The sequence below is a fragment of the Falco cherrug genome, chromosome 4 (assembly GCF_023634085.1).
Source record: "Falco cherrug isolate bFalChe1 chromosome 4, bFalChe1.pri, whole genome shotgun sequence".
NCBI lineage: Eukaryota > Metazoa > Chordata > Aves > Falconiformes > Falconidae > Falco > Falco cherrug.
The window spans coordinates 9,190,222-9,206,044 of NC_073700.1; the positions used below are offsets into that span (position 1 = coordinate 9,190,222).

The 15,823-nt window shown below is 35.8% G+C and overlaps 1 protein-coding gene across 5 annotated transcripts in view; it reads left to right on the forward strand.

Moving 5' to 3' along the window:
- The window catches only part of CACNA2D3 (calcium voltage-gated channel auxiliary subunit alpha2delta 3), a 469,002-nt gene that overhangs the window by 427,029 nt on the left and 26,150 nt on the right, over nt 1-15,823 (forward strand). For 2 of the 5 annotated variants that reach the window (XR_003559900.2, XR_003559899.2), the window contains exons 30-33: nt 902-964; nt 4,248-4,318; nt 11,905-11,950; nt 13,460-13,535. Coding sequence is in view for 2 of the 5 variants with exons in the window: in XM_027805089.2 (XP_027660890.1) it covers nt 902-964; nt 4,248-4,318; nt 13,460-13,535 (210 nt within the window). In the remaining 3 variants the exon portion in view is untranslated. The remainder of the gene's footprint in view (nt 1-901; nt 965-4,247; nt 4,319-11,904; nt 11,951-13,459; nt 13,536-15,823) is intronic. The other 3 variants (XR_003559897.2, XM_027805089.2, XM_027805095.2) reach the window with 2 other exon arrangements.

The following is a 15,823-nucleotide window of genomic DNA, read 5'->3' on the forward strand; positions in this document are numbered from 1 at the left end:
TCTTTTTTTTTTTTTTTTTTTTTTTTTTTTTCTTTTTTACACAAACTTCACAGAAAATTCAAGAAACAATGACAAAATACTGATTTAGACCAACAATAGAACCACATTAAAGATCTAACGCTGTGGTAGGTATTTGGCAATACTGAAGAGAAACTGAGTTGTATCAAGGTTTGAGTTGAACCTTATGTTTAAACTCTGAAGCACCGTAATTAAAACTTTGCCTGTAGCAAGTAATTCACTTGAGGTTAAAATAGCGCATACATATACGGAGGGAAGCACTGATTTGGGTTTACCTTGTTTTATACAGTTCATACAGCTGACCTATGAAAAGCTAACAGTCCTACCTCTAAATCCAGTTCCCAATTAAAAACACAATTTGAAAAGCTTTAGGAGACCTGTGGGGCCTCTTACAGAAGTTTCTGGTCCCATCCCCCAATGAACAAATTAAAAAATATTACCTGGTCCCCTGTTGGTCCTCCAGGCTGACACTGTGTTTTCATTAATACATCATTAGGGTAATGATATTGGGCTGATGGTTTTTTCCAAACACAGGAGAAGCCATCAGGAGCAACAAAGTTCTATGCCTTTGCAAACTTAGTTAAAAGGAAAACTTTTAATAATGGATTATAAAAGAACTGACCTTGTCCTTTTTACGTATGTTTATAATTATCTTATATCCTCCCTTTCTGTACACCTCTTTGTTTTGTTTTGCATGAAGGAAATGCATAAAAATTAAATCAGATAACATCCTATAAGTTGAGACTATATTCACTTAGAAGTTATGTACCATTATAGCAACCTGAAGAATTCACCCATTTAGAAGTCACTTGGAATTAAAGTAATTCACTTATTGCTGTATCCTAAAATGAAAAAATTAAAATTGTTTTTTATTATTTTTCAGGCAATAAACTGTTACCTAATAGATAACAATGGATTTATTTTAGTGTCTGAAGACTATAGACAAGTAAGTGAAAGATTTTTATTCAATCTTCTCATGTAATACATTGATATAAAATTACCTGGTTTCTAAATAGGCCACTATCTTAAAATGTTAAGGAATTAGTAACATTAAATTAAACAAAGAATTTAAATTGTTTCTCACAGGAGCTTCGTTTCTACCTCCCATTGGGGCAGGGTCTGCTCTCAAGCTTATAAATGTTCTCTTAAAAGGCTTTTTTTGTTACAGAATTGTCTTCCATAAGATGTTTTTATCCCAACAAAAAAAAAAAAAATTCTCTGTTGCATTTTTGCCATGATGAAAGGATGAGGAGGGAGGGAGGACACTGGGGACACAGAGCTTTTACATTCAAACTTGAGATAATGAAATTTTACTGAGCTGTTAGTTGAGGAGTTTGTTTTCTGAAGTGAATACAGTCATGAAGGATTAAAACTAGGCAGTCAGCATCGCACCAGAGACAAGAATCATGATTAATGAGAAGACCATTCAAAACATTAATTTCCTTTGTTTCCATGTAAAATTATTGAAAAATGAATGTATAATTGCTCAATCCTGGAAACCTTGTGAAGGAACCATCACCAATCTCATTAACTTTGCCAGAAAACTGCCAGGATGATGCCCAATTTATGCCAGAATTGTCTGAAGTTGAATTTCTTTTATGTGGATAGGAATATCTACTCTTACTTAGCCCTTGGGTGAATTATATGTTATGACTAGGTTGGTTACTGAGGAGTAGCTACTGGAAAGAGGTCTTGGTGACTTGGAGGAGTGACTGGAGAGGAGATAAAATCTTGAAGCAAATGGCAAAAAAGAAGCCAAACTGAGCTTTTTGCTTTTAAATTAAAAACTTGGATTATTGCAACCTGAAGTCTGGCACTTCCAAAATTAAAAAGACACAGATATTTTTCACCTTTGCATAGAGCAAAATTGCATGTTTCTTCATGATCCCTCTCTCCCTTACTTCATTTTGGTTAAGACTTTGAAAAGTCTACTATCATGTAATAAACAAGGAAGAAACACCTTTTCTGAAACTGTTATCTTTCCAGTGTTTCCTAGAGCATTAACAGTTAAGCATGCTGTACTGTCATGCAATAGTCATTCTTCGTGATATGTCTTCTTACATGCAACACTGAGCACTGCAATTGATTGTTGCTGTTTTACTTCATTAAATGTATTGCTTCCATCCTTTTAGAATGTCAAGCATGTTCTGAATAGAGGAGGTACCCCAAAAATAACATGAATAAAAATGTAATGTTGCTTAAATATGAACTGCATTATGTTAGAAGCAGCTCTTTGGGATTTTTCCCTTGTATCTATGTATCAAATCTGTATTTTCTATTTAGTTGAGTAATGACCTAAGGAAAACACTTATTAATAGAATAATCTTGATAAATTTAAAACATTTTTGTCTCATTTTCCCCCCATTGTTATTGTTATTATTCATAGGTACTTAATTGTGACTTGTGTAACTGATTGGCTGTAGCCAACTATCATATAGCTAATAAACATGTTTAGGAAGAGATTTTTCCTTTGGTAGGTTACCTGGTACTAGCCATGACATATTCCCCTGAAGAATATAGTGTGGACAACTTTTGGACCAGAATTAGGCTAGTTTTTTGGTTATGATGGATCTAAGACTAAAATGGACAGTAAAGTTGTCTTCTATGTTTTCATAACGCTATAGTAAAATTATTATAATTACACATACAATTAAACATATACTGTTGATGTATGTATACACTATATTTATTGTGGATAGAGAAGGGGTAAGGAATGACGTGTTATCAATTGCCTGCTTGGGGTTCCTTCAGCACTGTTTTTCTACGCACCTTCCAAAGCCAACCTGAACTGTGCTAAGAATCTTCTTCAGGGACAGTGTAATTCTTCATCTGAATTGCAATTAAATCCTGATGTATTAAAAAATAATGATAATCTGGGTGTTACTGCTTTGGGGGGAGAACTAGCATTTACAAATGGAGCTTTTGTGGAGGGAACTGTCACTGAAATGTCTTTATAACTGAAGCACAACTTGATAAATGAGGTGTATTACTATCTAAGTTTATACTAGTCATTTATGGTTTGGGCTTTTTGACACTGACTGCCTCTCCAATAGTTGGGATAATCTTTCTTCATCAGTCAGCTAAGGACTATTGAAGCTAGTCTTTTTAGTCACGCAAGCTACAAATGTTCCTTCTGTTTTGAGGAGGCTTTACACACCCACATGTTTTGGGAAATGTTCCAAGTTCCCCCTGAGTAAAAAAAAAAAAAAAAATCCAACACACACACACCTCCCACCCACCCCCCCCCACCCCCCCACCCCCCCAAGCACGGCAATACTTGCTTTTTAGGTAGAGGAATGCCTTTTTTTTTTTTTTTTAGCTCGGGCTGTAACTTTTCTGCCTGCAAACTCCCAGGTGCATACTTGAGGTCAGCTAAGTTCCATGTAATGGAATTGGGGTTTAGTTCATACAAAACCTATGGAATCCATGCAATTTGAGAGTGTAGTGCCCTTTCCCCCCCATAAATTTTGGGATTTCTCCCTTCAAACAATGCAGAGAACATACCCAATCCTTCTGGGAGTTGAGGCTCTAAAATAAAAAATGTCTTCCGAAACTAGAAAAATGCTGTGCATGCAAGATTTTCCACTGTCATCTGAATGGCTGCGAATTATAGAGTCACTTCCACATTACGTACCAAATTCATAATATGAATGTTTGTTTTCTCAACAGAGATTTATTTTTATTAGTCCACATCTACTGAACAAGGACAAAAAGAGTAATTCATCAGGCTGAGTGGTTTAAAGTATGAAATGACTGAATGGGGTTAAAATTTATAGGATTGATGAAATGTACTGTTCCAGCTCCTTAAACAGGTCATGCAGGAATTATAAACAATGCTTTTTAATGACTGTTTATGAAATCCTCTCACAACCTGTTTATATCTTTTTTGAGTAACATTTTAATCACAAGGGTTTGTGATCAGATTAGTGTGTTTTCTTTACAAGCTTTCGGTTTGGATGGCTTTTATTTCTGATATTAGATGTTATATAATGTACCTCAATATATTTAAACTCTCACATCTGCTTGGGGTAAAAATGTAATCCCTATAACTTGCCATGTCTGTGAAGTCCTCTTCATTTTTTATGTAGCCAGTAGTCCTGAAAACCTATCTATGTAACTGTCAAAGCTGCTCTTGTCAGATCCTAGAATTATGCCACTTCAAATTGTATCCAGTGTTGTATTGCATTTATCTATGCTTCTAGTAATTTCTTGCATTTTCCCTTTTACAGACTGGTTACTTTTTTGGGGAGGTTGAAGGGGCTGTGATGAACAAGTTGCTAACAATGGGCTCCTTCAAGAGGTAAGAATTAACTCAACTTTCTGTCTCTTACAAAAATGTTGTAGCAACAAAATGAAATAAAACAAAGCCAAAGTCGTATAAAAGAAGGCCAAGGCTGGCAGTGTGGCTGGATCCTCATCTATATCTCTTTCTGTACGATCTAATGCCATACACTTTGAATGTGAAGAGCATTGGAGACAGCCTACAGTGAGTTTCTTGTTAAAAGAACAGTTTATTTGACTACAATGCTAAAAACTCTGTGCCTCCTGTTCCTGCTGTGCTCAAGCGGAAAGGGGATTGGGACATATCTACTACTGAGTGGGTTTAGATGGCTCTAGAGCAAATCATTGATGCAATCAATGTTAAACATTTGAACCTGTTAGAAGTTGGAGATCGCTCAAACTAGGCAGTGCAAAATGCCCTGCTGTTAAAGGGAAAGAGTGTTCTGCCAGTCATTCATTTTCATTCACATGCTAAATCACCTTTGAACATTGTTGTGACTATTGACCTGGTCTTACTGTCACGATGACAATAAAAACTAACAGTGATTTTTTGTGATGTCCTTTGAAATAAATTATGCATCCTGGGGAAATAATAAAGAACTTTCTCCTTTAACTTGTAACTCAGCACTGGAGTCTTCATGGCTTTTATATGGTCTAAGAACTGTTCCTTACTCCTTTGTCCTCATACAGCATGAGGGAAGTGCTGACCATATTATACTTTTCTCTTTATTTTCCTGTGTGTTTCTAGTATAAAAAGAAGACATAGCACTGATCCCATCAAACACTGAATTTAGTTATTACATGTGAGGGTGTACACAGAGGCTCTCAAAGCAGATGGTTTCTGTGCTTCCTTGGTAAACCAGCTCTCTTAAAAGCAGAAAGCTTTCCGTGCCGCCTCTGAGCATTATAGCTGAACACCACTCCCAGTAAATGACTGACCTGAAATGGAAAGATCTAGCACTCCCTGAATTATCCCAAATCGTAGTTTTTGAGGGTGGCAATGTTTTTGTGTTTAGCACTACAGTCTTAACATATGTTGTAAAAGGAAGTGAAGTAATACATATTTATAGACTGGGTTCTATGATGAAAAGATCTGTTTACACAAGAGATGAAGCATTTTATTTAATGCAAACAAAAACATACAGTCAAAATCAAGGGATAATGCTTTAATTTGTCCCAATTTGTTTTGTCCTGCCTAGCAAAGTATTTCAAACAGTATATCCATTGAACAATTGATGGCAGTAGGCACCACCACTGAGAAAACAAAGTCTACATGGCTTGAGTATTCCACATGAACTGTGGCAGGTGCCAATTTGGCGTGGATCATTGGCCTGAGATTTTGCTGATCTTAAGCTCCAAGTTACAGATAATGGAGCCACTAGCTCAGTGCAACTGATCTGCATGCTAAAGAAAATGTAAACACAATGAGCTGACTATTTAAACAGAATAAACTGGCCATTGCCAATCAGTCAAAAATGGGCAAGAATCAAAGTGGTGTAATTGTACTAAATAAGCCACCTCTTTTCCTGCTGTACAGCAGATAGCTCTGTGCAGCAAACAAAAACCCAAAAACCTCCAAACCAACAAATTGTCTTTGAGCTGTGCTAGATGAGGCCTTTAAAATAAATTATTCCAGTGAATACGAAGAAGAAATCTTTGCTGGGTCTTATGAAAAATAGTTGTCTATAAAAAAGACACTGATTTCTTTGTGTGGGGTTGTGTTTTGCTTTCCCAACATTTATTTTATATGGGAGAAGAAGAAAAGAAAAAAAACAACCAACAAACAAACAAACAAAAACACGCTAAACTGATGCAGTGGCAAAATCTGTTACCACACCATTTTCCTTGAAAACACAGCAATATAGATACTACATGCATTATAGTTGTCATTGCTGTTCTTACTATGGAGGCAAAATCAGAAAGCAAGGTCTGTTCCTTAGCATTTTGTTCTGATAATACCCAGAGCCATTGTTTCTTGCAATTTTTTTCTTATATGACATCTACTGTCCAGCAGTTGAATGGTGTCACTTTGCCCCACTTGATCTGGTCTTGCTGCTTTTTCATTTAGTTTAGAAGTAGAAGGTTCTAGAGTGCCTGATCTTCACTACAGAAGACTTTACTAACACCAGTAACCATGGGGATGGGAGTCCTTCCCTTTACACCAATAATCTGTGTGGCAGTGCAGATATGTGCTACCACCTCACTGATTCATGCCAGCTTTCAGGCTTTCCGTCCACAAAAGGAATGAAATAACCCTTTGTGCGTTCTCTCAACTACCACTAATTTGGAGCGATATAGAAGTTCTTTTGAGGATTGAGCTGGAAGTGTTCAACAAAAGCCGGTTGTTTGCTGCTGACTATATTTCTTTTCAACCTGCAGCAGGATGAAATTCAATTTTTGTGTTCGTTGTTTATTTTTTAAAGCGAACTTAAATACCTCCTTCCCTCCTCAATTTCTTTAAGCTCAGTACTTCTTTTGAATAATGTGTACATATGTATGTATGTATATTTTCTTAGTTTATGGGTTTTATATTTAGGGAGAAAAATTATATCAGTGCCTCCACAGCAACGTGACATGTTCTATGATTTCATTTAGCAAAATTATGTTTATCTTATACCTTGAATATTGCACACAGTTAAGTAATTTAAATATAATTTAAATTTATTATTAAATAAATTATGATGTGCTTATGGAAAAGTATCTGCTTCACATAGGTTAGAAAAACGTTTCTTTATAGTTTCCTCAGCACTTTGTTTACATAAAAACAGTGAAAAAATAGATTCAGCTGCTCAAAACATGAAAATCTAAAAAAAAAAACCCCGTATTAGCATCAGAAAAATTAAAGGCTATAAAAGCAATGAGATCCCCAAAGAAATGAACTTAATAAATCTGTAAGAGAAAACTAAGTATTTCTTGACTTCAAAACACTTTCATCCTTTCCAGTAGAAGCAAACTAAGCAATTCTATAAGACAAATATGGAAGCATCATAATTTCCTCTTAACAGTTCTGTTTGCATCAGGCATCCTCTTAGCCTCTGAAGAACGTATGCTTTGGTATTTCATTATGTTGTCAGGATATATGGCTGAAACGGTGCATCTCTGAATTCCAGCTTTCCCAGATGCTAAGACTTTTAAGTTCTTGTTGCCTTGAAAGCTTCTTTTGCTTCTCGGGTTTTCTTGCTTGATTCCTTTATATTTACTCCTGGGCTTCTTAGTGAGGAATGCATACTGCCTGTGTCCTTACAGCACGGGACAGTCCACATCCTTCACCTGTGTTCTCCAAATGCATGCACATAAAGGCAGACTTTCAGCTCTCTGTATTGATTTGCTTTATAAGCAAAACTGACCAAGTATTTTGCCTCCAGGTTATAAGATTATAAAAAAAATCAGAACTCTTTACTAAGCTACTTGCAAAGAGCAGAACATTCCTAAAGCCAAATCACAAAAACAGTAACTAGTTGCTCACCAACAGGATGGAAATTTCCACTGAGGCAGCACAGCCTCCAAACAAAGGATATTTTTCTGTTTAATTTAGACCACTCTTTCTTATTTAAGCATTCATTTTAATAAGATATTCTTAAATTTTTGATGAAGGTGTTAAATGGACATATATCTAAAGTTTGTGTTTCTTTTCATGTGGATTTTTACAGTCATCAATCTTCAACTTCTCTTAATTTGGCAATGTTTCTGAATGTAGATGTATACTTTGGTTAAAATCACTGATAGTCTGAAGGAACATTTCAAATTGGAATTAGTGGGTTTGGTGTTGGACAAATGCAACTGTGATGTAGTCATTCTGTAATGTAGTAGTTCTTATATTATAAATTTTCCCTATCTTTAGCAACGATTTATTTAGCAAAAGTAAGCTAAAAATGTACCTTATGTTTATGGCATAAATACCACAAAAAACAGTCAGGTAGATCAATAGGCATTTTTTTTTTTTTTTTTTTTTTTGGTATGGTCAGGCAAAAGACATTCAAGGTAGGAAAATGAACAGACTATATCCAATAATTATCTTCTATATTAGCTGTCATGTGCACTGCAGAGAGTGTATGAGGCCTGCACCCTTAATCTTCAATTTCTAAATGAATAATATGTAATTGTACTTCCCTGAAGAATGACATTCCATTTTCATCAATGAAATAGCTGTCAGAAAGGTAGAATGTCTAATACAGGTTTACAAGTAGGTACAAAAGAACCAAATAATATCTGTCACTTCCTTCTTGTTATTACCAACAAGAAGAGCTCTGTTCTGAATTTTTTATTTTTTTTTTTTTTTTTGCATTTACCAGATGTGCATTGTGCGTCTGGTACCTGTGCTCTGAAACTCCCGCACTGCTGTGTGGTATGTTTTCTGCTCATATTGTGTCCATATGACATCTAAAATTAATGTCTTGAAACTGAGTTTGGGCATTGTTACAGGTTATATCTCTGTAAATATTACCACTAATTCAATGCAGTGTATTAGTATATGGGAATCATTTTACCCACTTAAGGAGAAACCCAGGCATGTGTGCTCTGTAAAAGGGTTGTCATTCTGTATGCTGGAAATCAGTTTGAGTTGTAGGTTTTTTTACAGGTTATGTTTTGGAGCACCTTGGCAATGGGGAATAGCTGAACAATAAAGGCAAAGATATGTGATGACAAGTTTGTTTTGTCAAAATGCTGTAATTTATTTTTACGCTTTTCATTGATTTTCTTGGTGGTGAAAGGTATTAGTCTGACAGCTTCTGGACACTAATAATCTGTCTGTCAATGAAGGTGGGAGAGCCAGAGCAGCAACAGTGCAGGATTTCTTACAGTGTCCTGCTACCTCCCCACAAGGACCTTCTCTAGACTTTAGAAACTACTTTACTCTTCATACCATTCAACACTGTCCCTCCTTCCCCTTTTTTGCAAGAACGCCAGACGGACTGCCTATTTTGAGTCTGAGTTGATGAACATCTTTCCACCACGAGTGAGCTGTAGTCACCATCGCTTTTTACATAGACTACTGAGTAAAGCATAGTGTCAATAATTAGGACTTCCTGTATTATGGGTTCCTTTGCTTGGCGCATTGGAGCAGTTCTTCCTTTTTTTCTATGGACTTGACATTTACTTCCATGGTAAGAACCTTGTTATTCCTACATACTATACGAAAACCCTCAAACCTTGAACTGGTGACAAAACATTTGACATTTTATGCATTGAAGATCTTTCAGCTGTTAATTGTCAGTGATGGTATTTTACACTACCAAGTAGAAATCTATAGATGTGCTGACAATCTAGCTGAGAGCAATAGAGTACAGCTGTTGATATAGCTTGTGTTGCTGGTAGGTCTTTAGAAGTTGAATTTTCTTGAACCAGATTCATACTCAATTGTAAGTACGTTGCAAAGTACAAGACTGGGATTTACTGTATCAGGAAATTGATATTGAAAAGGTTCTTGGCCCCTGACGTTATATACAATGGAGGTGCACATTTAGGTTTTGGCAAGTTATTTTTTTGTTAGTTAACGATTAGTTAGAGCACATAGTCCATTTTTGTCTTATGACTGATATTGAAAACAATTGCTCTGTAGACTTCAGTGACCAGGTGTGGAAATATAGGCAGTTAACAGCATGGTGATGTCAGAAAGTCTCAACCATGTTGTCTATAGCAAGAGCAAAAGTGCTCCTGTGAGATGCTGTAATATATAGCATGGACTTGGGTATCTAGATGGACTTAAAATGAGACTGTGGGAAGCAGAAAGGTATTTTCACTATAGTCATTGGGACAGGATACAGTTAGCTGCAGAGTTATTTAAACTTGAAATACAATCACTTCAGAAAGGGTAATCTGGAAGCTTTTCTTTCTGCAACACTGAGTTAAGTCTGTCTGAGTGAGAAGAAAGCTTATTTTCTAAAATCTCAGGAAGAAATCAGCAATAAAATAACATTCTGGAAATGACACCTGAACTTGGAAGCACTGCAGTGTCTTAGGCCACTGTTTTGACTACAAATACTGTAGTAGCTTCTATAAAGAATAGGGCTGGAAGGCTTTTACCTTCCTGTTACATTTACAAGAATAAAACCAAACCAAAACAAAACTGGATTTGAATTTGTGAATGCCTTGGAACCCATTTATACTAAGCTTTAATACCATTCATAGTGACAGAGAATCGGGAATTGATTCAATATGTTGCAGTGTTCATGTTTCAACATGGTTATGGGCTTCATCCACTGATCTTGGAAGTGTATTGCAAAATTCCTATTTGTTTTTAGTGCGGAAGAATCAGGTCTTTTAAGATCATTTTGCAATAATGCTTTCACCATTGTATTTTGCACATCCTGTAGTGGTGTTTGAATCAGCTTTTGAAACATTCAGATAGGTTGAACCTGCCCACTTTGAAAGTTATTGGCATGGGAATACATTGCTCAAAAAAATGAAACTCGTTCCAGGCTTTTGCTAAGAAATCTGTCTGCCTTGTCCCTTTCTAAGGATTTTCTCCTTTGTAGTATTCAATTCCCATAGATTATCTGTTTTCTAATTTGTTTCTGAACCAGAATCTTCACACTGGAAACACCTTCAAATACACTTACTAAACCTAAACCTATTATAAGATCATCTACAGATGATACTCAAGCATTTCCAAACAACAATTTTGCAGTATTCCACAATGATTTTGAGGCTGTTTATTACAACTCTTCCCTTCTGCCATCACTCTAACATTTAGTATTTTTCCCCTGTTAAAATGAACAGATTTTTTTCATAACTACATAAATTTTACCTTTTTTGTTCCTTTTGCTCACAGTACAATCTTAGATCTCCCTACCATACAATAAGATAATCTACAAAAAATATAATCTGACAGGTTGGGGTGCAATATTAATTATATTTCTGATGATTTGTGTGAATACATATTTTAGTCTTTTAGTGACTTTTTCTCTGAGCATTTAAAGAAACTATCACATCTATTACAATGTCATAATTACATAAGAAATGTAATACAATTGCAAATATTGAAGGGGGTAAAGGCTTTTTCAAATATTTAAAGTGAAGTTCAAATTATAACAGATATTTCACATGGCACATTATAATAGTGTTTGATTAACACTTAGCAGAATAATGAAGTCCACAGATTGACCAAGCAGTTCTGCTGTATGAAATTGAAGGTTGAGAAACTGATTGCACTTTGAAACACCAAACGATCACCAGACTTATATTGGAAAACCATTTTCAAGGAATGAAGACAAAATTGAATGCTATTCTCCTTGTAACGCTAGGTATTGAATGAGGGATGGGACCATTTGATCCATACAGAATTCCTTAACTACTCTGCAGAGAGCACATTAACATCATAAATTGCCCTTCTCTGTACATTTATCGCTTGCCACTTGCCACCATCACTAGGAGATCCAAGTTAACACGCAACACGGTCCTTGGATCTAGAGGAATAAGATAATCCAGCCGACCAAGACTGGAAAGGCTGAGCTGTAGAGCTTGTCTTACAGGGGCTGGATTCTGACCATGGTTAAAGGGGGAAAAAAAGAAAAGAAAAAAAAAAAGCTAGGGAAAGTGGTGTATTACTGCATGCCACACAGGCAGCACAGCTTACACCATGTACTGCTCTGTTTGTCTTGGCAGATCTGTGTGCGCGGATCTGGCTGTGGGCGTGATTCTGCCAGATATGGTCAGTGTTCAACTTACACCCATGTTTAGGTCTCTAGTTATGCGTTTGTCTACCATGTGCCTCTCTCTGCCAGTCCACAAAACAATGGCTTCCTAGCCATTCCTAGTCTGAATATAAGTCAAAAGTAATAATGTAAGCACTATGACCATGTACTAAATGTTTAGTTGAAGCTGCGAGATCCAATATACTAGATATTTTGCCTGTAAGCCAAAAAGAAAATATAGGCATGATAAAGAAGCTTTTAGTGATGGTTGCTGTCACAAAATTAGATCAGAAAAATTATATACTGTTTCTACAACAATGGATTACAACATTTTATTGGTACAGCTTGCAGCGTTTCATGGCATGCAGCGCAGAATGCCTCATGGTGATGCTGAATGCATTTCATGACCTGTTTTTGGCAGCTTCTGGGACATCCTTTCCGTAGCCGGATTTGTGTGCTCTCCTTTCCTCTTCTCTTAGAAGCAAGGCACACATTGCAAAACGTTGAAGTCCCATCTCATACATCTATAAACCATCGACGTCTAATTGTGTTCCTTTGTCCTTCTGATGATGCAAAAGGCAAATGGATATGTTCAAATAATACTAGTGACTTTTATATTTTTACACTTGTTGCAACTTACAAACTAAAGATTCTTTACATCTGCTATAGATGTTAAATGCTGTTTATGTGAATGGATATAGTTAATTAATTGTTCTATGGACAGACAGATTTAGAGAAATAATCACAACTCCATATACTATCTCTGAGTTCTGGATTTTACATTTAGATCTCTGAAGTGTATCAATGATGAGTAAAATCACAAGCAGAAAGAAATTTCCCCATTTACTATGCATCTGAGGAGGCTTCTAGCATATGTTGATTACAGCAGGTACCTGACATAGAATATTTTCTTTTGAAATTTATTTTTTCTTAAGAAGCAAAAGTAAACCCATCCTGCTTCAATTACCTGTGCTGTGGTTACATTGAAATTCCACCTCTCTCTTCTCTGGAATCAACACCATGTTGTTACAAATCCATTGTGCACTGAGATGCTGGAACTGTAGAAGTGTCTTTCTGCTTTTACTGGAGTTCAGTAGTGGTCTCTTGTGAGAAGCCCCTCAAATGCATAGGTTCTGTCACTTTCTGGGGCTAAATGTGCTGACCTTAGTCCAGAACCAACTGTTTAAGCATCATGTTGAATGTGTATTCTCCTCCTCCTCCTCCTCCTCCTCACATTGTTTATACCATTGTGTGTTACACTGTATGTGTATCTTCCCTGGTCTCTTCAGTTATGTTTTTGCTTTGTTCTGTAGTCTGATAAAATCCTTACAAAGTTTTCACAGTGTTTCTTGCCTTTATTCTCCTCTGTGTAACCTGTATTTTAATGACCCTTTCCCTCTTTTCCCTGCTGCTGTTACAAGTTTTATTTTCCTATATACTTTTGTGGGCAGACTGTTCCATATCATCATTTTTATTCCACTGTGTTTTCTTCTTTTAGTCAAGCAGTTTTCTGTTCTTCTCTGTAGAATTACACTTTATGACTACCAGGCCATGTGTAGAACAAACAAAGAGAGTAGCGACAGTGCCCATAGCTTACTGGACGTAAGTATAGTAAATTTTCTGAGCACCTTTCCATGCAATCATCAAAGAAAATTGTTGCAAATACCTCATGGCCATTGTAAGCCCATTATTTTGATTTGGAATGCTTACAGCTCTTGCATTTATCTCAGTGCATACAAGGAACGGTTCATCATAAACAAATGCAAAGTGTTAAGCATTTTCAAGTTCAAATACTTATATAATATGTTTTAATGCTGGGCCACCATTTTTGAGCTTCTGTCAGAATGTTCATTGCACAATATGAATCCTCCTTCTTAGGAGTTTGTAAATTTGGTGATAGATTGTGCTTAGTTTGGGGAACTGAAATCACAGCTGCCTTTTCTGTATGGAAACACATGCAGGCAGAAATGTAATTCAATTTTTATTTTTTTTTTAATTAATGAAAGGATTGGTTCATTGGCAAGGCACATCAGTGATTTTTAACACATTTTTTATTCCTTAGTATTTAAAGATGTCTTTTAAGGTAGAATTTCAATGCATTTGAACCCCTGTCTTGCAATCAAAACCCTGTCCCTCTGTTAGACTTTCTAAGAATCAAGCTGGGTCTTGCAAGGGCAAGACTTCCTTGTTGCTAAACCATATATCTAGGTAACAACCCTAAAGATATTTTATAATCTTGTATGTTTTACCAATTACTATAATAATCTATCAGAACTGATAAGAATTGATAAGCTGTTAGATAAATTTTAGGTTTTGCATATTACAAAGGAACTGTTTTAACAAATTTATTACAGTATTAGCATGAACAATTCTTATGTAAAGACAGCAGCAAACTAGTCTAGCAATTTTACCAGTCTGGAAAAGTTTTCTGACAGCATTTTTAAATACACAGGGATCTAGCAAGAGAAAAATAAGCCTACACACACTAAACTGTTGAGTAAATATAAAAGTTCTGGCAACTTCCAAATATATATACATATAGCTTTCATGGTTTAATAATTGTATGTGTTTTGGGATGTTTTCATTTACATATTTACATGACACTGTGTTTTTTAAATACCTGCAAATCTGGATTTACTGCACATATCAATCTGTTACCTGCTAAAGCCTGAATCTGAAAAAAAAAACCTGTCTGGATGTAAAGATTAGTACTAGGCTGAGCAATGAGACTTAAATTATCAGTGAAATAGAATGGGATGTGGTGAATCACATTTGCAGGAAAAAAACTAAAATATATTACAACTCTTAACAACAACCATCCATCCCAAGGCTTGGGGCTTCAGTTCAGTTTGCATGTGAAGCTGAAGTATTTTTCTCTTACAAGTGGGCTTTAATCCAAGAGATTTTTCACTAATCCAATTTTTGTCCAGGCTTTCTTTATTGAGAAAAAACTGCAACTCTTGTGGGATATACTGAGACACAGAAAGCATGTTCTTTACTTTTTTAAAGATAGCCAAACTCTTCTTTAAACCTCAAGTGAGTTTTTGTGTTGTTCAACATGAAAGATGGGGCAGAGCTTCAGTTATTTTATTATTTTCCTCTTGGTTAAGTCACTTCTAATAACCAAGACAAAAGAGAAATTATAAAGACAGTTTGCATTAAAAACAGCTAGATCTAGATTCCTCAGAAGTATTTTTTTCCTGAGTTTATGCCTGGTTTTGTACATGTAGATCAAGTTATTAGGCAGTATTCAGTATAGTTTCTATATAAGCAAAACGTTTGTTCACAATTGTTTATCCTTCCTTTTGAGAACTATGGCTTTACAAATACAGGAATATGTATAGGGACAAGACTGGACTCTTTTAAAAAGTTCCTATTTTTAAACAGCATTGAAGTGGAGCACGGGCATCAAAGACTGTATGCCTGCTAAAGGATCTATCACAACATTCTACCAAAATTGTGGAAAAAAAGGTGTCAGGGCTGGACCCCTCTTTCCATCATAGCTTTTTAGCCTGTGGGATAAAAATGCAAAATTAGGGATGGACTAGATTTATAGATAATCTGGTCCGTTTCTTTACCAGTATAGGATTGCTTCTTAAAAGATATCCAGATACTTTGTTATTTACAGTATTTTCTTGGTTTAATTTATTCAAATCCTAGATAACTCTCCATAGGACCTCTTTGTTGCAAAAGTAGCAGTTCCACAGAGACAGCAAGCTCGATTCCTTTGGCTCTTAATGATGGTTTAGGTACAGAGAGAATAAAATTCTTACAGTTTTTGAAGCATCAGTCTTTGGGTGGGAAAGGCTGTGTCTTACTAAAATCATGTTTCATGAGAATGTACTTTTATCAATGTAATGAAAAGTTTTTCTACTAAAATTTCAAAACAA